General features: G+C 37.2%; 1 protein-coding gene across 2 annotated transcripts in view; it reads right to left on the bottom strand.

Moving 5' to 3' along the window:
* The window catches only part of LOC111930749 (mucin-5AC), a 51,078-nt gene that overhangs the window by 27,006 nt on the left and 3,058 nt on the right, over window positions 1–21,014 (bottom strand). For both annotated transcript variants that reach the window (XM_023928925.2, XM_086895675.1), the window contains 28 exons: window positions 20,639–20,698; window positions 19,446–19,707; window positions 18,330–18,444; window positions 17,774–17,864; window positions 17,256–17,368; window positions 16,542–16,758; window positions 16,073–16,198; window positions 14,959–15,076; window positions 14,064–14,202; window positions 12,634–12,744; window positions 12,170–12,239; window positions 11,252–11,389; window positions 11,003–11,167; window positions 9,793–9,887; window positions 8,691–8,817; window positions 7,892–8,147; window positions 7,220–7,269; window positions 6,527–6,627; window positions 6,247–6,398; window positions 5,571–5,709; window positions 5,360–5,473; window positions 4,894–5,073; window positions 4,143–4,382; window positions 3,377–3,533; window positions 2,635–2,763; window positions 2,154–2,295; window positions 874–917; window positions 573–779 (listed from right to left, as the gene is read on the bottom strand). In XM_023928925.2, coding sequence (XP_023784693.2) covers window positions 573–779; window positions 874–917; window positions 2,154–2,295; window positions 2,635–2,763; window positions 3,377–3,533; window positions 4,143–4,382; window positions 4,894–5,073; window positions 5,360–5,473; window positions 5,571–5,709; window positions 6,247–6,398; window positions 6,527–6,627; window positions 7,220–7,269; window positions 7,892–8,147; window positions 8,691–8,817; window positions 9,793–9,887; window positions 11,003–11,167; window positions 11,252–11,389; window positions 12,170–12,239; window positions 12,634–12,744; window positions 14,064–14,202; window positions 14,959–15,076; window positions 16,073–16,198; window positions 16,542–16,758; window positions 17,256–17,368; window positions 17,774–17,864; window positions 18,330–18,444; window positions 19,446–19,707; window positions 20,639–20,698 — 3,858 coding nt within the window. The remainder of the gene's footprint in view (window positions 1–572; window positions 780–873; window positions 918–2,153; window positions 2,296–2,634; window positions 2,764–3,376; window positions 3,534–4,142; window positions 4,383–4,893; window positions 5,074–5,359; window positions 5,474–5,570; window positions 5,710–6,246; window positions 6,399–6,526; window positions 6,628–7,219; window positions 7,270–7,891; window positions 8,148–8,690; window positions 8,818–9,792; window positions 9,888–11,002; window positions 11,168–11,251; window positions 11,390–12,169; window positions 12,240–12,633; window positions 12,745–14,063; window positions 14,203–14,958; window positions 15,077–16,072; window positions 16,199–16,541; window positions 16,759–17,255; window positions 17,369–17,773; window positions 17,865–18,329; window positions 18,445–19,445; window positions 19,708–20,638; window positions 20,699–21,014) is intronic.

The following is a 21,014-nucleotide window of genomic DNA, read 5'->3' on the forward strand; positions in this document are numbered from 1 at the left end:
TCAGGTCTAATTTATACACATTGGAAAAAAAGCAACTCTCACATGTTTTGCGTTTGGTTTAGTGTTACTCGCTTTGGTTTTATCTTGCTTCATTATACACTAGTCTCTCTGGAATGTATTGAAATCAGTGCAGAGTTTAGTGTATGCACTGAGATCCACAGCTACATTTTTCTTCCAAATCAGTTGACTCCTCACTTTATTATCTTTGCTCCTCCATTTCAAGCATCCCTACACTTTCTATTTTAGCTGTGATATTAAGAAACCATTTATTGATTGGAGAGCTTTTTCAGGTCAACTCTCATTTACTAAATTGATGGAAAAATAGCTACTGAATTCCAGCAATGCTGATATTTTCTGCAATTTCAAAACTTATACGTTTTATACTCAATACTGATTTCAACATGCACCCAGAGTAACTAGAAATTCCCAACCTTAAGAATGCTGTACAGGAATCCTAAAAACCAAAATTTCATTATCTCAATGCCAATGTCTGAGCAATCCACTTAATATTGTAAAATCTACTTTTCTCACTAAAGAAGAGAATATGCCCTAATGGACTACAAAGGATGTACCTGTGGAAGTAGTGGTAGCTGGCGTAGAACTGAAGTGAAATGTCGTTGCTGTTGTGGGTGCTGTTGAGGTTAGACAGTCATGGATAAATCTTTGAAGCGTTCCATTAGGACCACAGGTTGCAACAATACACCATCCTGTGCCATCTGTAGTGTTGTAGACCACATCGTTGTAGTTGTATTTCTGCCCCTCATAAATGCACACACATTCTGTAGATTAAAACAGGATGTTATTCCATGCTATCTGAAACACAGAGTACCCTAAATATGTCTTATCCATATAGAAATGACTTCATCAACATACCATGTTCATCATATCTGCATTCTTTGCCATGAATTGTGCATTCACTGAAACAGAGAAAAACAGGTTATGAGTGTGGGCATACTGGTTCGTGACATCATTTTTTGTTTTAGTTTCTCTTCTATCAAGCCTTTGCTATTCATTGTGTGTTTAAATGTAAAATGACTATCTCCTCTGAGTTAGTAATTTCTGCTGTACATTCAGACTAGGCATCTTCACAAATTCTCTGGCAAGAAAGGTAGCTCTTCTTTGAGCCAGCATATAAAACATGCAGCATCCCTACAAGTGCTGTCAGGAACAGACGAGAGATGGATGATTTGAAATATTCTTATCTCCCCAACAGGTCTCTTTATTTTTTGGAAGAGAAAAGCTCAGTAAATGTATAATTTATATTTACAAAGATATACACAAAGGATCAATACCATGGACATTGATGTAATCTACACAGTGAATTTTCATTAGGCTTCCAAAATATGCAAGAAGAACCCTGGTTTTAGGCACAATTTATCAATTAAAAGCTGAATCTTGATGTATTTATTTACAGGGTCTAAGGACATTTACACACTGAATAAACTGAAATTTAGATATGTATTTAATGGGTTAGGTTTATTGCTGTTAGTGGCCTAGATGATATAGGTAAAGGCATCTATGAAGTGCAAAACCTGCCAAGGAAGTTGGTTTAGCTCCAATGGGCTTTGGCTTAAGATTTTTTTTTTATTTTTCAGATTGCACTGCTTACCATATTTAAGTGCAGCTACATTAGAGGTATCTTAAGACAACTGCTCCACAATTGGTTTTGCTAATTCTGTACTTAAGCCTTACAGAAGGCTTGGGAGCACTATATCACAGGGTAATGCCATGAGAGTAAGTGCTGACTGTTGCAATTCTGCAAGTACCAGTGCAATAACAGAAACAAGCTCAAAACAATGTAGATGAGTTGGCTGCTAACTTCTAATGAATTTCACATGAGTTTAGGGATATCTTTTATAAAAATTCTCAGACTATTCTCTAACTGAAATAATTTTAGCTTGTTTTCACTTCATTTAATAATAATAACAACTTAAAAGGACTTTAATAAATATATAAAATAAGTAGTAAACTAATCTCTCGATGATAAAATATTTCACTGTGTTATCATTTAATTCCCTGGGAAGGGAAGGAAATCAGACATTGTTCATCAGCCCCTGACTGGCCTAGTTCCTGCTGACAAATAATTCATCACACATTTAACTAATTATGTTCCACAATTTTAAACTATTTTTAAAATTCTTTTCTAATCCTACCATGATTCACAATTCTGCTTTGAAGGCATCTCCATTCCTGGTTTGTAATTTTTTCCATCTTCATAACAACCACAATTAGAAACACAGATCATGGTTTCCTCATCAAAATAGGGCTTATTTTTGGGACATTGTGGATAGCAGCCTGCAATGAAAAGAGAATCAAGTTGATACTAGGCCTTTCATAAGTAACTCTACACTAATATCTGCTTTTCCCAAAATGTCTCACGTAGTAAGTGGAATTTCAGACCCTCTTACTGCTATTCCTTTGACTGCACATCATGCTTTGGAGTGTTTTATCCTCATCTTCACTCCAAACAAGTATGTAATCCACTAGGATATATACAATAATACAATATTAATTAGAAAATATCTTCTTATAATTTCTAGTGCAAACATGTCATACACTGAAAAATACAATTTTTGTTCACTATACTGCATTTTAACCTTTCAAGTAGAATGAGATATGCATAGTTATGTTTACCTTCCAAACCCCTCATCTCATGAAGACATTTCCCACTTGGATTATTGCAGGTCTTCATACAAGGTGCTCCACATGGCTTGTAGTGCCACTCACATTCCCCTTGTGGATTATAGTAATCACAGAACAGAGCTAGAAAAAGAAATGTCAGAAAAATTTATTTGATGTTTTAGCTCTATACTCTTTCAGGGGTTTTTTGATAAAAATCCAGTGGGACCAGCATAATCACATAGATGGTGAACAATATATTGTCTTACTGCTAACACAATACAATTGTTATAGTTCTAAAACCTTTTAACAGCAATAAATATATATATCATGAAACAGAGTTACACATTAAACATGAAAAATCAGTTGACTGAAACACTGATCTTAGCTAGTGTGCACTAATGTTTATTTACATAGAGCCTGATGCAGACAGGTAGCAGTGCAATAAAGTATCATATTTCACCAGTACTCTATCGTGATTGTCAAGTTAATTAGACACTAATCACACCACTTGTAAAATTATTACCTGTGGTTTCATTTTACTAAGATAGATTGTCTTCTAGTGATTTACCCAACTGCTTTGTTGGGGTTTTTTAGGATTATTTTTTTTGGTTTTGTTTGCTATTTAAGCATACAGCTGTGCCTCTTAGAAATACAATTTTATCCTTCCTTTCCTGTTCTACTTTGTTTCCTTTTTTCCCCCCTTCTGTTTTCTTTCCCTCTGAACCCCTTAGAAAAGTAGTGGGTTAAAACTCACGACAAATGGATGGGGTTCTCCACGATATGCAGATGTCCAGCTCATTACATGCTTGAGCGTAGGCAGCTACTGCTGTGCAGAAACATTCACAGTCTCCTCCAGTGTCGCAGGCACAAGCATCATCCACACAGGCTTGGTAATACTCATTTGGTTCAACCTGATGGAAAAAACATTCAAGTTTTCACACCCTTGTCCTCTTTGCACTGTCCTAAAATAACTGGATAAGATATCTGAAACTCATAGCTCTGTATGTGAGAAAGCTAGGAAAAGAAGAAGTCATGAGAATGCTTTGAAAAATCAAGAGGAAAATGTAGATCAAAGCTATTGCTAGTAAGCTGGAATATTAAGAACTGTTTGATGTTGAAGACAGTTGCAAAATATTGGTAATTACTACAAGCTAGCACAGGGTCATACATATCAGGTGGCTGATATTTATTTTATAAATTTTTTATATTTTTCTATATTAGTAGAGAATGATGCCATTAGAAAATAAACGTATCTTGAGATCTATTGTTGTTCCTTCTATTAAAAACAAACAAGCTAACTAACCAACCAAAACAAACAATTTCTCTAGTGTACTTGCTCAAGACAAAAACTGAGAAAATATAAGTGAAAATATTCCTATGCAGTCTTTGTGTAGGAACTTGGTCTAACTTCACTTTGTCAATCATGACACAATGTATTTAAGAGTATTTTTTAATCTATTTCACATAAAAATGGATGTAAACATTTTGTCAAGAATTTAAGACTAAATTTTTTGTCCTACCTGTGAGTGACAGTTTGCAAACACTTCACTGGTAATGATGCTGCATTGCTTCTGTGCCCAGGCTTTCCTGTATGGGTTTGCAGAGCATGGATCCTGGGTACGATTGGCATCTGGGCAACTAGAAGACACTTTCCAGCTATTGGCAAACTCCAGCACATTTCCTACCACAGACTGACTTCGAGTAGTGAAGTCATTATTTCCATTGCCATCATAGTTTCCACAAAGTCCACACACATGGCCCTGCATCAGGATAAACAAACAAAATTACAAGGATCCCATAAGGTACAATTTCTTACTATCTGCAAGTAACAGACCTCAGGATGAGTCTCATGTAACCATCTTAAATAAGATTATTAATGCCTATTTAGTAACGGTGTTGGTCATTTTCTTAAAACCCTTTTCATGAAGAGATGTCTCTAACTTGCTGCTCAGAAGAAGGAGTAGACTGATGGGTTTTGTTTTAAGTACTGAGCTATTTAGTTTCAGATGATCCTAAATATGTCTCTTCAGTGAGGGCTTTTCATGAAGAAAACTACTGATAAAGTTGCTGTTATGCCATTGCTGAATAATATAATTCAAGGATACTGCATAGTACACAATTTAAGTCAACACAACAAGGATATCAATATGTGATTTCTGCTCTTTTGGCTACAGTCTTCTGGTTTACAGCCTAAATTTCCACCCTCTTTCTTTGAGAGATAATAGGAATGTTTTGCAGAATTTTATACATGCTTTCACTTTTAAAGTGTACCTGAAAGCTGGGACTAAGTTTGATGAATATACTGGTTTTCTTGTCCCACATGAGTATCAGACCAACAGTAGTGTCAACCACCATGTAGATGCCCATGGAACGGATTTGGAATGGCATTTTTCCTCCAGGTGTCCTCTGGATGACATCAGAGTGTCCATCACTGAGTACCAGCTCATAGTTCTAAGACAGGAGAAGAAAAACTTAGAGGCCAATTTAAAAAGTCACCTATTTTGTTGTTTTGTATATTGACAGTAACTTCTTGAAATAATAATATTATCATCAAAAGGATCCTATTTAACAACCTCATGTTAAGAAATTTCTCTGTAGAGCTCCCTCCTTAGCTTTTTAGAGCAGAGAGCAAACAAGTCTAGTCACATTTGCATTATCTTGGAGGCCACTTCTCCTATGCAGTCTATCTGGGACCACATGTTTCATCCTTCTGGCACAACTTAAAGAAAATACTTACACCCAAGAAAACTTTAATAGACTTAGAGCAGGTAGTTCCTGTAGTGCCACATGGTATGTTCTCAGTGATGACTCTGAAGGTTCCCTGATTCATAGCTTGTTGACCACAGTAGTTCTGAAATAGGAGAATGATATTCACCGTTAACTATGCTACATGTTCATACCTAAAATTCAAGGTATTTAGAGCAAAAATCTAGGCAGAACTCCCTTACCTGGACCAGAACATATTCACAGTCTCCTTCAAAGTCAAAGCGTTTGCCATCAAAGGTGGTATAATGCCCATCTCCATAAACAGAACATGTTTCCAGGCAGGGTTCCTCAGAGCATTGCCATTTTCTGTTTCTACATGTGCTACACAAGACAAAAATCACTCCAAATGTAAAAACCAGACAAACACACAATATAAATATAGGTACATTTCTGTATTTTAAAATGTGTTAAGATTCTACTGAAAAAATAAGGTTTGCTTATTCTCAAAAATGCAGCATAGCACAAGAACTATTGGAATTTATCCAAAGATGTATTACTTAATAATGTAATGAATCACATGCATTAGAAAACACCAGTTCTTTCATATTTCCAGATCCTGTTGGATCTATTAATTGGAAGGATTTATTTGGAAGAAACAAAAAGACTTTTTGACTCGAATGAATATGACAACATCAAAACCATAGTGCTTTTCTGACCACTTGCAATTTCTGGGTGGTGCCATTGAGAAAAATTAGACAGAGCTTGCTTTTTAGGCACTAAAATGCTTTTTAGGATCATTTTATGCAGGATTCCTTCCTAGAAATCTTGATACTGCTAGAGTGAAATGATGTTATTTGCTTAGAACTTAAAATGTTCTATTTTTTATTCCCAAAATATTATTTTTCAATATGCCCTTACCAGTTGTTACAGCCAACTCTGATTGATTCTCCTGGACTGTAGGAATTCCCATTGTGAATACATGGACAGTCTTCTGGAGCTATACAGCCACCTTTGCCATCCAACACTTGATCATGAGGACATACACAGCCAGAGACACAGTGAGTTTTGTACTGTAGGGACCATAAAGAAAACATGTTTTGAAACATTTCCCTGCTGGAAGAGTCCAGTTGTAGCTGGTAATTGTAAAAGAGATCTTGAGTAATATGCTTTCAACTAGGTATAAGAAGTCTGTACTTACACATTCCATGTCTAGAGTCTGACAGCTCTTCTGGCATCCTGCTCCTACCACATTTGCAGTGCCATTGCCACAGTCAACATAAACCATGGGAGGCACACAGACTGAAAGAGAAGAAAGCCATGAGAAATGTGAGACCAACCATGCATTTGTATCTTTGTGTTTCCAAGAAAAAAAAAATGGAAATACTCCCTTGTGAATTATGTGTACCTTAATGTGATGTCTTTAGTGAGAAAGAAACCAAAATATGAGATGTTTTCATCTCATATTCACCCGGTTTTTGTGATTTTGCTTGCACTATTCAATAAAATTAATTTTTAGTTAGCTTCATAAAACAACTCCTTTCATAAAGACAGAAAAAACTAGGATAATAAATATCCTGGTTTACTTGTTTGGGTTTTTTTTAGTTTGGTTGTTTTACATATGAATTAAAATGTGAATAGTTTTCCCCTCACATTGAGTGAGTTGACTAAGTATCCTTTTACCCTGGGTAACCAGGGGGTTCTAAGTTGTTTCAGCCACCTGAAAGGTGTTTCTTTATATTGAGAATGTCCTCTACATTACAGAAATTCTCAATTAATTTTCTTGGTTGATTTCAGATTTGTACAATTTGCAGCATTATGACAAGAAAGGAAAGAAATTAAAAGAGTGAAGACAGAAATGGAGAATTAAAGAAAATCTTAAGTGATATGTTACCTGGTTCAGGCTTCTCTCCAATGCAGCTCAGCTTTCCATAGGCGCAAGTGCTATAAAAACAAGGGAATGAATATTTTTTAACGTTTTCTTGTTAAGTTTCAGCCCATTTCCCAATAAACTTGAAATAATGAAAAATTACTGTGTGATAGAACAAATAAAATGTGTCCTTTATCAAATAGTTTGCACATTTCAAAAATATTAATGTTCTATATTAGAGTATAACAAAATAAAAGTAGATTCTATATAAATAAATGCTTGCTCTGTCTATATGCCTGGTTTAAAACTGTCCTTCAGAATAGTTCAGATTCCCATCATAATGGGAATAATCTGTAACAAGATCATCAGGCATCTTTCACCATGGAACAAGCCTTTTACAGTCATGGGTAAGAAAAACATGTGTGGAGGCAAGGAAGAAAGGGAGGCACGGAGAAAGGGACAGGGTAGGAGTTTGGTTGTTAGCAAAGGCTGACCCAGCACAGGACTGTTTGTTGAATTCCTATACTTGTTTATGTACAAACTTCCAAACACAGGTAGCCCTAAGAATTTTTTAAGCTATGATTTTTTTAAGTGAAAATTTCAGGCATAGAAATTAATTTCATTTGATGTCATAACACTTATATGGTTTCATTATTGCCTACATATATATATTTACTTTTAACACAAATCTCTTACCAGACAACACCATTATCATGAACAACTTCTCCAGAAGACAGAGGCATTCCTTTGTAGTAACAGGGACAGCTAGAAGCAGGCACACATTTGCCACTGTCATCCATGTACGTTCCATTTATGCAGGTACAGCCATCAACTGGGACAAACTTGATGCTGCATGTGACATCAGGCTCACTCAGAGACCGGCAGGTGGGTTGACAGGAATTGACATTGTAGGTGTACGTCAAGGACTTCGGACACAAGGTGGTGTATTTTGCTTGGGAATAAGGAAGTGAGTTACATTTGTTGTTAATTCAAGAATCAATATAGGTATAAAGTAGTTGTGATAAAGTATATATGATTAACATGGCATTGTATGTACATATGCTTTACTGACAGCTCCAGCAGCATCACTTTTTGTAGTACTAAAGCAAAATTTTCCCTTATGACTGTGTCAAATGTTTTGCCCAAGTTAAAAAAAAGAACAAAGTTCAATTATATTAAGACAGTGTGTTTCTTTCTCTATGCTATTTTTATACTTTTTGTCAAAGTAAGTTGAGAAACACCCTACTTATTTTATTCCTATTGCAAGGAATCACTCTTCAGGTTTTTTTCTGATGGTTCTGAGTAAGTAATCTAACAAAGCCTCTTTTTCATATTTCTCCCTGTCTTTTATAGCATTCCTTTCTTCCTCAGCTTCTTGAAAGTCAATGCTACACTTAAACCTAGTTTAACACAGTTTACTATGGAATCCCTGAGAGCTGCTGTGTGGGGCCTTCTGGATGATCATTTTCATAAGGCAAAGGGATGTAAAACTTACTGCAGGCTTTGCTCCTCCATCCAGTGAGAAGAACTCCTTTTGCAGCACAGGCTCTGACGTAGCTGGAAAGGGCAGCACACATGCAGTCCTCACTCTTCTCACAGTTACACGTGTCAAACATACAGGTCTAGGAACAGAGGATGACGTGAGATCGTCACAATGTCATGTCAAAGCCATGGCAATCTGCAGTTTTTTAAGAGTGTTATGTTCACAAGAGATTAAAGTGAGTGTAATCCACATGTATAAGTAAACATATGCCTGATTTTCATTTACCTCTTTCAAAAGAGGTTATTTATGTGAAAAAAAGAAATCAGAGGTCCACTGTTTTAATTTTTCTTTTTTTTTTCATGTGTTGGCTGTTTTCCAACTACTTCAAATTCATTGCCAGTGTGTCATATATATTTAGAATAGAGATTATTTTATGCCACCCATCTTTTGGAGCTTATGTTTAAGAGTCTGGGCTCTCTGCAGCAGAGGAACAAAGAATACAAGAAGTTATTTGATGGATTTCTATGCTGGGCAGGTATAATACAATATTGTTAATTCTAGATGACATTTATTGAACATAATTTTACAAATTTCCAATAACAGGAAAGTTTTCTAAAGTACCCAGGGAGTGTGTTACAGCATTTCATCACCTTGAATCCCTGGAATATTTTTGTTCACATCTTGTCTAATTCTCATTGCTGCTTTTTATGCACATTGGTTGCCTTGTCCTTGCTTATATGCAAAATCCTTCTGAGAGCAGTTCAGAAGAATTAAAGTTTCAGTTAAGATTCTGGCTAAAGCTTTCATTGTATCCCTCCGAGAGGAAAATTTTTATCCTTTGCCAGCGAATTCAAACTTCTAATTTAGTCTTTAAGCTTGCACCTAAAAATAGGTGCAGAAGGAATACACCTGCAAGTTTATCTTCCAGGGAATGGAAAGAAACATAGCTTCACAAAAGAACAAATTTCATATTGTGTAGGTATGAATGAACCCTTGGCTTGTAAGGTACTATCATGAATGCATCTCCTCACAACTGGCAAGTTATTATCTCAGGTGTTAGTATCAGAAATCTGAGTCTTTTTCTCATGTATTAGATGAGGCTAGAGACAAATACCTTCTGGTAAACTTCTGGATTCACTGTTGAGTGACATTCAGCAAAAGGTCCCGTGGTATCCGAGAGCAGTCCACACCAGTGCTGAGCATATTGGTCTGTGAATTGAAAAACATGGTAAGGATTTCTGTGGCACTCTATTTGCAAAACTCTTGTCTCAGTGGAATTATACCTCCTCCAGGGGAAGCAGAAGCTTAACGTTACAATATAATTAAGCTCTGCATTTGCTGAGGCACACAGTCTTTCACTTCCTCTAGGCAGAAATATGAACTCTTCATAAACTGAATGTTCTCTAATTCATGATAAGTGTCATGGAATAAACTAAAGATACCCTTAGCTGAATTTTAAAAGGAAGGCTCGTACTGTGAATTAAAACTATGCTAGTTCATCTCAGAAAAGAGCAGCTTGTGAATACTCAAGAATTATATATTTTGTTGGCTGAAATGGAGCTTGAATGCTTTCAATCTCTGAAGTTTAAGTCTGTTTCTTAGTTTAACATTGGAAGGGCCACAACCTTCGGGGAGCTAGGCACAGTTTTTTTTCCCCATGTGACAATCAGTCCTTTCCAGGGATGAATCCCTAATACACTGCATGGTTCCATTCTCCCTTAAGTAATTTGACTTGCCATCTCGATCCAAAGGAACATATCTAAAGGTCCAAAATATTTTGCTAGGTATTATTTATTAACTGAAACCTTCTAATGTCAACTGGGGAAAATTGTGTGCGTGTGTATGGATGCTAACTATGAAGCAGGGAGCACAGTGCCTGTGGAATAGCAGGTCACATAACTTTCTCAGTCTCACCTGAGAAAGCAGCCTGGGAAATCATAAGGAGGAATTAAAACAATCCTCAGAGATAGCAAACAGCCTTGCAGGTGCTGTTTGTCAGTTTCTTGTTTTCTTGCAAGAGAAGGTCGAGCGGTGGTGTATCCCACTGACTAATGATGGTGATGTGTTAGCTTACTAACCAATAAGAGTTTTACTTTTCTGTACTTTCATATATCAGTCTATAAAAGAAGATCTGAGGTAATAAACCTTGAGGGATGTAGAAACTCTCCTGTTCAACTCACAAGAGAGTCTGTGTCATTCTTCTCGCCATTCCCAATAGAGCGACACGTGTGCAAATACTTTTGTTATTTTGGCTAAATGCTTGGTGGTGCAGCTTATTCCTTCTTTGCATCTTAAAGGAGAATAGAAGAGGTTGATGAGCTTACCATTTTGGATGCTGACAGTACAGGGATCCTCAAAGGTATTTTTGGCATTAGGACAATCAGCCCGAGTTTTCCAAGTATTGCCAAAGGCAGCTGAAGTGCCCTCTATCACACCACTGGTGGTTTTGAAATCATCTGTCTGGACATCATTGAAGTTTCCACAGAGACCTAGAGGGAAGCAGATGGTCTGTGCAAGTCTCTTACAGGATGACAGGTACTGGTGAAGGCAGTTGTTAGGTCAAGGTCACTCACCACAGGTCTGCCCTTTATGTGACGGGTCTAGGTCTATATAAACTTGCATTGAAGGCACAAGTTGAACCTGTAGCTGAAGACCAAAAGTTGTTTGCAGAATTATGAAGAAAGATGAAGGCCTGAAGATGGTGACATTTGCTAGGGATAGAAGAATAAAATAGTTACAATTTCGTTAGAGATGAGCATTTGAATTAATTGCTTGTTATAGGAACAATATACTAGAGGAATAGTAAAGGAATTCCACAGCTGTGTTTGATATGATCCTAATTTCTGAAGAACTGGTGGGAAAACAATCTTTATAGGATCTCAAATCCAGAACCAAAATGGTCTAACCTAAACACCTAAGTGATAAATGTATACAAAACCTCCACTTTCTGTCAGGTGTTTTATAAAATGAGGGAAGGACATACACTTCTGTTGTTACTTAAAAGGTTGCCTTTGTTTGATGAAAATGCTATAGTACTACTTAATTGAAGAGTCCAGGCTGGACCTATTCTGTCCTTTCATGGTTTGCTTTGTGTTCAGGTGCAGTGGGGTTTGAGAGGAACTGGCGTGTAAGAAACTTCAGTGATGAACACGCTTTGAGAACAAGGACAGAGGAACATCGGGAACTAAATGACTTGAGAAACTGGAGTTCAGTTGCATGTCAGAATTTTTCTTTCCTCTCATATGACAATGTTTGGATCTGAAAGTGTGCAATAACACTATTTGCTTGAACTAATTAGATATTGCTAAATTTAAACCATGATGTCGCTAAAATTATTAGTGTTGAATAGGCAAACCCTACTACATAAAAATGGGAGGCAGTGCTCTGGGTTTGCTGCAGTGAAACCAGAGGTAGAATTTGGCTTTAGTTTAAATCATCTAATAGCATTTTAAAGTAAAAATGAGAAATAGAAGTTTTTCAAAGGAATTTACCTGCTGAAAATGGTAACTGTGTGTAGATCATATTCACAAATACACTCCCAGAAGGCTGGATCACAATGTTCTGTCCACAAGAAAAAATAATAATTATCAAGCAGATAAGTTAAATACTTTCCAAATGTTCCCTATCCGATATCATTCAAGGTAAAGGGGGAAAAAATGGAGGGATACTATGATGATGTTCTGATGCCTGTACCTATTTCTTTAATCATTATTACTTTGTTCCACTGACTGTCCAAGAAAGCAAAAACCATAAATTATCTAAATAACAGGAAGATACTAAGATCTCTTTTAATGTGCTTACTTCATTCTTAACTTTTCTTTTAATAAGGTTCGTATGAGATAAAACAAAAAGGCAGTGCAAATTTCTTGTCTGTGCTGTTATGTGACATTTGCCTTGTCTGTTAATCTTGGGGAACATCCCTAGAGGAAGTCAAGTGTGCACACTTGCTGCTCACCGTTTGTCCTCCATTTAAGCTGATGGCTACACCCTTGAGGCATGTCTCAGTGTCAGTCAGGCCACACTTGTGGATATCCCCCAACACCGTGAATTCATTGCTATCACAGAGCTTGAAGAAGAAAACAAGAGATATTGTTAAAAGGATTTGCTATATTAAAATACAGTTATCTCAAAAATGTTCACATGCAAATGGAATTCTTAGTAAAGTGAGTCTTTTAATATATTGTTTATTTCATTTATTCTTGCTCATGTGGGCTAACGTATGTCTAGAGTCACCAAGCAAGCTGGCATTCATGCAGTCTGCACCCTGGATGCTGTAACATTGCTTCTGGCACTCAGAACATATTAACCTGAACAGTAAAACTTCCTCATGCATTAGTAAGACTAGTTGCTAATGTGTAGGTAATACCTGTTTAATATGCTAGGGCAGGAGGAGGTGTGCCTTTCTTGCCCACTGGTTATGAATTTTACCTCGGAAAATCTGTTTCCAATGTCTTCTGCACTGAATAGAGTATTCAAGACACTGGTGATTTGGACACTCTTAACAGGTAGGAAATATGGATTTAAATATCCTCTCACAGGGGAAAATGAAATTAAAGTTATTGTTCGGGAAATTACTGCATAAAGGTTCAGATTTTGACTCAGTTCTGATTTTTATAGGAGTGTGCTATGTGAGCCATCTTCAAATTGGCCCAATGGCCAAAACAAAAGGGAAAGACTCAGAGAAGGCTGTGATTCTGAACTTGTCTTATCACCTTTTTGGCATTTTGAAGACTAAATTGAGGACAACTGAAATGCAGAATTATAGCCCTCTAGAAATTCAATATTAAATTCTGAGGCTTTTTTAACTTTTGTGTACAAATTTAGAGGTTTTCCTCTGCCTCCAGAGACCCTGAGAGTCTGATTTTACATGTTGGTGCCCAAAGGAGGAGTTTAACGTGTAAGTCTGACCTATGGTGCCGTTGTGCATCAAGGCAGTGCTTGTGAATCTTATCCAAAAATTTCATTGATTTAGACCATTTCTAAATCATATCATTCTAGCTCATTTCTTAGATTTTATGATTCTCTTTCTTTGGAACATTCAGATTTATCATGTCAAGAACAGATTTTATTTAATATGAAGTCCTTATGAAAATAGTTTACCTTAGTCATCCAGTAAAAATAAACAATGAATACAACTATGGTTTTGAAATCTAACAAAAACTCAGTGCAAATCTTAACAATTCTCAAAGAACACAAAAATACTACAATATTATTTAGTATAACTCTAACAGAAAAGCCCCTTAAATCCATTTAGGGATGTTAACCCTCAATCCATGCTAACCCTCTGAGATTCAGAAAACTGATGTGGTTGCCAGTAGTTTTCATTAAAAACATTATATATAATAAAAACATTTTTCTTTAGCAAAGATTGTGACTCATTTTTACCTTGGTTAGGACATAACTACAGTCTCCAAAGAAGGAATAGTATTTCTCATCAAATGTTGAAATGTGGGAACCTCCTTCAACACTGCAAGTCCCAGGGCACGACTGAGTGACACAAGACCATTCACCTCCAACACAGGTACTGAAAGGAAGGAGGCATTCAGTAACATTGGGTAATGGAAGTGTAAAACAAATAAAAAGGCAATAAAGGCAGATGATGCCTTAATTTTCCTCTTGAAACACTGATCGTCCTGCAAAAGAATCCAGTATTGCTTTGAAACCTCAGACAAATATGGGGCAGGCACATTTATATTAAGATGATAATTTTCTATACATATTGTTGTTTGCTTCTAGCCTTTGGACATAATTCAGTCCTGGTGAACTTGTAATCCATATCAAATATATTAAATATTTATTGGAAAAATAAATAAATAGCTATGCACTGTTGCCTACACTTCTGCAGTAATACTTCAGTAATTATAGAATATTAAAAATATTTTATATTTGTCAAGCATGCCTGTCAAATGTGGTCTCCCACTCTAAATGCAGTATGTCCCAAATGTCATGCCCTCCCTAGCATTTAAATGAGCATTTTAGCATTATACCATAGTGCTGAAAAGGTGTAACACTAATTCACATTTTTAAACACCTCTGGTATTTGACTTTATCTTCTTTCATTGATATTTCTTGAAATTGAAGCACCTGTTCAAAAACTCGAATTTTTGTTCCAAGTGTGAAGGGAAAACAGACATGAAAGTAACCTCTAAAGCAGAATAATTATGGAACTTCAATTGGTAAGTAGTTGCTCATTTGTTTTTTAATGGGAAGTCAGTAAATATTCACCTAATGCACAATAAACCCCCGACGCAAAGCACCAAAAAGTGAGAAAATATGTTACCATGATCTGCATTTAGATGAGAAGGAGGCACCAGGAGCATAAGTTTCCCCCTCATAGGTACAGTGGCATTCTGTGCGGGGAATGCAGCCAGCACCATTAACGTCATCAAACACCATTCCTAGGAAAAGAAAGGATCTGTTACTTATTCTGTGCACTGCAGAACCTGCCTTCCAACACATATCTAGCAGATACCTGAGACTATGTCCCATTTCTTCTGTACTTTAAAATTATAGGATACAAGCTATGTAGAGATTGAAGGGCTATAGTCCATTGAAGTCTATCCAAAATTCTTAGCATGATCAAAAGAGACCTCTAGGAAAATACCTTTCTGCTATGGACTTCAGTTGAATGGAATTAGTATTAAAACTATTAGGTAATGAGATGGAATAGATGAACCATGGACATATCTGAACAGTAAATATTGCTATGCCCAGAGAGAGAGGATTGCCTTAGAGAAGTCAGTGCTACTACAGAAACAAGTGATGGTGAATTCTCTGAGACATCATGGGACTGGGCAGAACAGCTGCAAGGGTTCCTGTGATACAGTCACAACAGCAAGAAAAACTTAGACCCAGAAACATGCACAGAGAGAACACATCTATCTTGTATTGATACACAATTCTTGTGTGTAATTCTCTGAAGTACCAGATCTAACACTCTGCCTAGTGCTCTGTCAGTTCCTGGTTGTTTAGACACACAGCACTTGACAAGAAGGATTTGGTCATTTGTGCAATCCGATGCAGCTTTGCTAACAGCAGGCATTATGACTGCATACAAAATCTGCTTAAACACTTAGTACTTTCTGTGAACTGAATTTGAATGCTGAGAACAGAAGACACTGCTGTTGATGGGAGCAAATTATCTTATTGTCAGTTCAGTCATTTTATACACATATATATATAAAAGATATATATATATATAAAGCACATCTGTTGTTTAAAAGGGCATATTAAGTAATTTGAATAGAAATAGTCCATCCAGGGGAGAAATGCAGCTATTACTTCAATGATAACAGCACTGATAGGACTGATCCAGAATATGAAGGTTGTTCAGTGTGTACAGGTGAGTATTCTAGGGGGTTTGGCTATGAGAATAGGGCAGGAAATGAGCTTGCCTGGAGGACAGATGCAGCCATCTGTACAGTGATCTTCACAAAGAGCGGATCGTTCTGGGTTGCTGCACGTGTCGGAGCAGGGAGAGCCACACTCATGGTATTGCATGTTGAACGGACATGATTTGGCTGAAAGTAGAAAGAGTATTATAAAACTGACCTTTCATTTAAAAGTTTGAGAAAACAGTAATTGTAATTTAGGTTGGTTTGTGTCAAGATATGACAGGGTATCCTGATCCAAGAGGAGGCTGAAACATTATAGATTTTCTGATATATATTGAAAATCCCCTAGGCAAAATCCCCTAAACTTCCATATTCCCAAAGTCTTGCATATGCCAAGATTAAAACTGATTTCATGATAATTGTGTGCACTTTTAAATGACCGTCTTCTTCAGGGGAAAACCTCACATATTTGAAGTTTGCTAGATGTGTGCAACAAGCACAGGTGGAGGTCCCTTCCCGAGATACTCACGGCACAGGTCTGAGGTTCTCCAGTTCAGGGGCTGTCCACCTGCATGAGCACACTGCCGGGAGTACTCAGCAAAGGTGTTGCACATGCAGAAGTCAGCCATAGAGCTGTCACAGTGGCACAGGTCTTGTATGCAAGTTTCAATATAGTCCTGGACGTTCACAAGCATGTTACAACTCGTAAATGCTTTGCTGGTTAATACTGTCTCACAGATAGAAGCCTAGGGAGGAAAAGACAGAAGGTAAACAAAGTGTTAAGAAAACATGAAACTAAATTTAAGGCATGGAGCAGAACAAATCAAAGATTGACTGGTCCAGAACGCATTCAACAGTAGCCATTAGCTGATATTTAAAGAAAAATATAACAATAGGGTAAAACCACATGGAATAACCACCTTTGAATAACTCCAGTAGCTTCCATATCCTGGGTTACCATCACCTCAGGTCACTTCCAAAGTATTATATAATTTCTTTATATTAAGACATTCTTAGAAACTTTCTCCTTCAGGAAAATATGGCATCTTCTTGTAGAAGGGGAATGCAAATTTTTGGCATTCACTTTAGCAAAAAATACAACATGAAATTTAGAATATTTTTATTTTGAGACCTACAGTTGAGTCATATTCATGCCCTATTTTTTCACCTTTCTAAAAAGTTTCTCCAAAGACAGAGGATGTATTCACACTGAGAAAACAAATTTTGAGAGAGAGGTTCTTACAAATTCTCTTGAGCAGTTCATCAGAGTAGTAGGAGGAATAGGATCATCACACTGCTCTGTGGGTCCATCCATCTTCTGCCTGTTACCAAACTGTATGGGCGTCAGTTTTGTCTCTGTAAAAAAAACAGTTCAAATGTTAGAATAATGCTTACTGAATTTTCTGAGTTTTCTTTTGTGACACTACCTGCCACAACATGAACAATGATTACCAGATAATATCACTATAATATGAAAGGGGAAAAATGAACAGGATATATAAAGAACTGGATTGTAACTGTTGAAAACAAGTAAAAATTTCTGTTTGTAAGGTCTTAAAATATCTAACAGTGATGGAAGCATTCTGATATATCTTAAAGTCCTGACTTTGCACAACTGACATCACAGGAATACACAAAGAAGTATCCCCAGTTTTCCAGTTAATACAACCCACAACCTATATTAAAGTATATTGTAAGAATAAAAAAAAAAAACAAAACAAAACAAACCACCAGTAGTTAGGAATGCTTTTTATTACTTACTTCCTGAAATAAATTCATTGCTGACTGGAATTCCATTGAAGTCCCCACAAAGTCCACAAGTTTGATTGGCATATTTCTTATCTAGTTCCACCTAGAAAAAAAAAAAGAGGCATTTTATAGAAATGGCAGTCTTGATGGTCAGGAGCACAGCCTATGCCAGTATTGCTCATGTACTCAAAATTTGAGACATGCTTGTTGTGGAGACTGTGCTGTGTGAAAACAAGGTAGGCACCATTGGAACGGTCAGTGCTGACCAAGAAAAGCTCACTCTTATCCTAGCCCTGGGTTGTGACCATCAATACTTTGCCAGGTCTGGAATCCGAGGATTACATACTGTGAGGTAGGAATATTATAATTCAGAATCTATTGATTTTGAGCTGAGTTTGGTGGGGGGAAATAAAGGGAAATTGAGAGAAGACTGGAAGACAGAACAATACACTAAAAATGGACACAAATCCAAAAGTAACTAATGCCTGCCTGGCTGTAATACTGCAAAGGTGTAAACAGACTATTTTCAAAGTACAGCCCTTCTTCTGTGCTTTGGATGTTTTCTTACCAAGAGGGCATCATGTCCATTCCAAAGGAAAGTCAGTCCCAACTTGGCAGAAACTTTCAAATAGTTGTTACTTTTCTCTATCAAGACTCCCATATGGCTGTAGGGCATCTGGACCCTGGAAAAAGATCATAAGTCAAGGTAGGGACAGAAATAGGGTAGGGACAGAATATCCATTGAATGCCCACAATGATATCCTTTCTCATTCTCTTTCAGAATTTTCAACATGTATCTGTGAAGAAATTAGAGCAATAAATACTGCAGACAACACAGGTTTGTAATATTTTATCCATTTCCTATGCAATTGCCTCTCATTGTGCAAATGGATCAGCCTTGCTTTCCCTGTTGTTCCTTTTGGCTGTCTCTGTTAAGGGTGTTTTGCTAGGTAAAATGTTAGCATATATCTCTGGCTGTATTGTTTACAAAAGTGCGGGGAGGCTCTGTTTTGCAGCCAGTGTGCTTCAGGATATTGCTCAAGCACACCTTGAAGCATTTGATGCTAAAGGGATAGACTCCAGGCTTTCTGTGACATGAGTGCCAATCAGGAAGCTGTACCCAAGATAACCTTTAGACTAGTTCTCTGTACATAGCTGCCGTAATGGACAGCTCACTATAGGATAGTCGCCCAAATATTTACCTGGCCTTTTGGGGAGGTGTCACACCCTCTGTCAAAGTCAATGCTACAACTGCTACATAGATAGAAAATTTCCAGAACAGATAACTTTAAATTAATTCAGGTACAAGCTGAAGAGCCATCACTGCCTTCCCACACACTGTTCAGCGCAAGAGCAAAAGCTGTCAAAAATTCCTCTCAGGGATTCTGCTGTGGTAAAATTAATGGAAAGTACTAACTTCAAGGGTGTAAAGAATGCAGCTTATAGACTTTGTAGCATTGTCCCTATTGTAGCAGTGGGACAGCATATTGGATACAGCTCATCTGAACAAAACAGCCACAGGGAAAATCTGCAAAAGTGGCACTTAGCTTGCTCTCAAGCCCTCTTTTTTTATTACTACTTCAAGAAGAACCTGAGCCCTCCCACTGCTACAGAGCAATGTGAGATCAGATGAGGGAAAGGGATACTTGCTCAAAGAGCCCACTGGAACAAGGTAGGAACATACAATTTGTCATCGAGCAGGACAGAGGTGGGGGTCAGTTCAATCACTGTTCCTTCCAGCTTCATGATGACATGAGTGATCACAGTAGCATTTTCCACCATCGCACGCCTAATCTGGATGTTGAAGTCCTCATAGGGAGACTTGCAGTTGGATGCAAAGATGTAGTTGCAGACCCCAGGGAAGTAAAAGATGTCCCCATCAAAGGTCTTGAAGTGGAAGTTACCCCACGTGCTACACACACGGCCATTGTGAGAGGGATTGCCAGCTGTGGATTCAAAATAAGCAGTAAGAATTTTCTGTAATACCTTCACTGTAGATGCTTTTTCCCTCCTGCTTCTTTCACCAGCCTCTGTCCAAAAAGCTCATCTTTCCTCTGTTTTGTCAAGATACTTGTTTTTCATTATTTATTTATTTAGTTCAGTTGCTTTTTGTGCTTAATCAGCTTTGCATAGGGATATAGGGCCTAGGATCAAAAGAGATCTCCTGGGTCACTAGATCCAGTGCTCTAGTTCTGATGACTTCCCTATCCTATAAGTCTTTTTCTGAATGTATGGAGTCCTGAAGTTTCACCATAAAACCATTTTAAAGCAAGTTTAAAACTTACTGATACTCTTACTTGGGAAAGTCATTCATACCCACAACCTCTAAGTGGCTGGAAGACTTTTGTCAACATCTTCCAAAACACATTCCCATCCCACGTATTCCTGGTTGTTCTTGTGCCAAAATTACCCATCACCTTGATCCCTGCTCCTCCCCTTGCCCATTATAGAAATCTTCCTTTTCAGTCTTCCTTTCCTTGCAAGCATGCTCCCCAATATCCCTGATTATCTTCCCAGTCCCCTTCCACATTTACACTCAGCCTGCTTGAATTCTACCTTATTTCCCTAGATAAACTGTCTTGACAGTTTTCAGCACACTAATATTTTCCTCACTTTACTGGAAATATACATAATATTAGGGAAAAGCATGTACAATATGTATGCATGTAAAAATATATGTATAATTTTTTACAGCATTATAAAAGAATGAAGCAAAGCACTGGATTCACAGTTAGATTACTTGATCAATTAACTTTCTGCTAATTTTTTCTGATGCTAAAGGACCTTACACAAATTTATTGATTTTTTCAGTCGCTCCATGCTCCTTGTCATTAACAAGAGCACAGATGTCTGAGCCATGACATTGGCTTAACTTACCCTTTACTTTCAGTGTATTTTGAAAAGATGGAATGATTGTCACTCCTTGGGAGCTGAAAGCTGGTAGAAAATAGAAAGGAGAAAAAAATGACCAAGTTTAATCTTTTTTGAAATTCTAAAACATGGGTAGAGATTGTTTAGGCCTTTAAGTGATTAGTTTTTCCCACTACTAGTTGCACTCTAGCGGAGAGTTTCCACAAGGTTTTATTGGTGGTTTATACATAATGCTTTGTGTTCTGTCTTTCTATAAATTTCACTAACAGCTAAATTAGACAGATTGCAATACTTTATTCCATTATTTGTTCAGGACTCCTATCTGATGCTGGCCCTGGTACTCTGAACTCAAAAGCAGAAATATGATCCTCAGAGCTCTGTA

Source organism: Cyanistes caeruleus, chromosome 6 (assembly GCF_971803275.1).
Source record: "Cyanistes caeruleus chromosome 6, bCyaCae1.hap1.1, whole genome shotgun sequence".
Lineage (NCBI taxonomy): Eukaryota > Metazoa > Chordata > Aves > Passeriformes > Paridae > Cyanistes > Cyanistes caeruleus.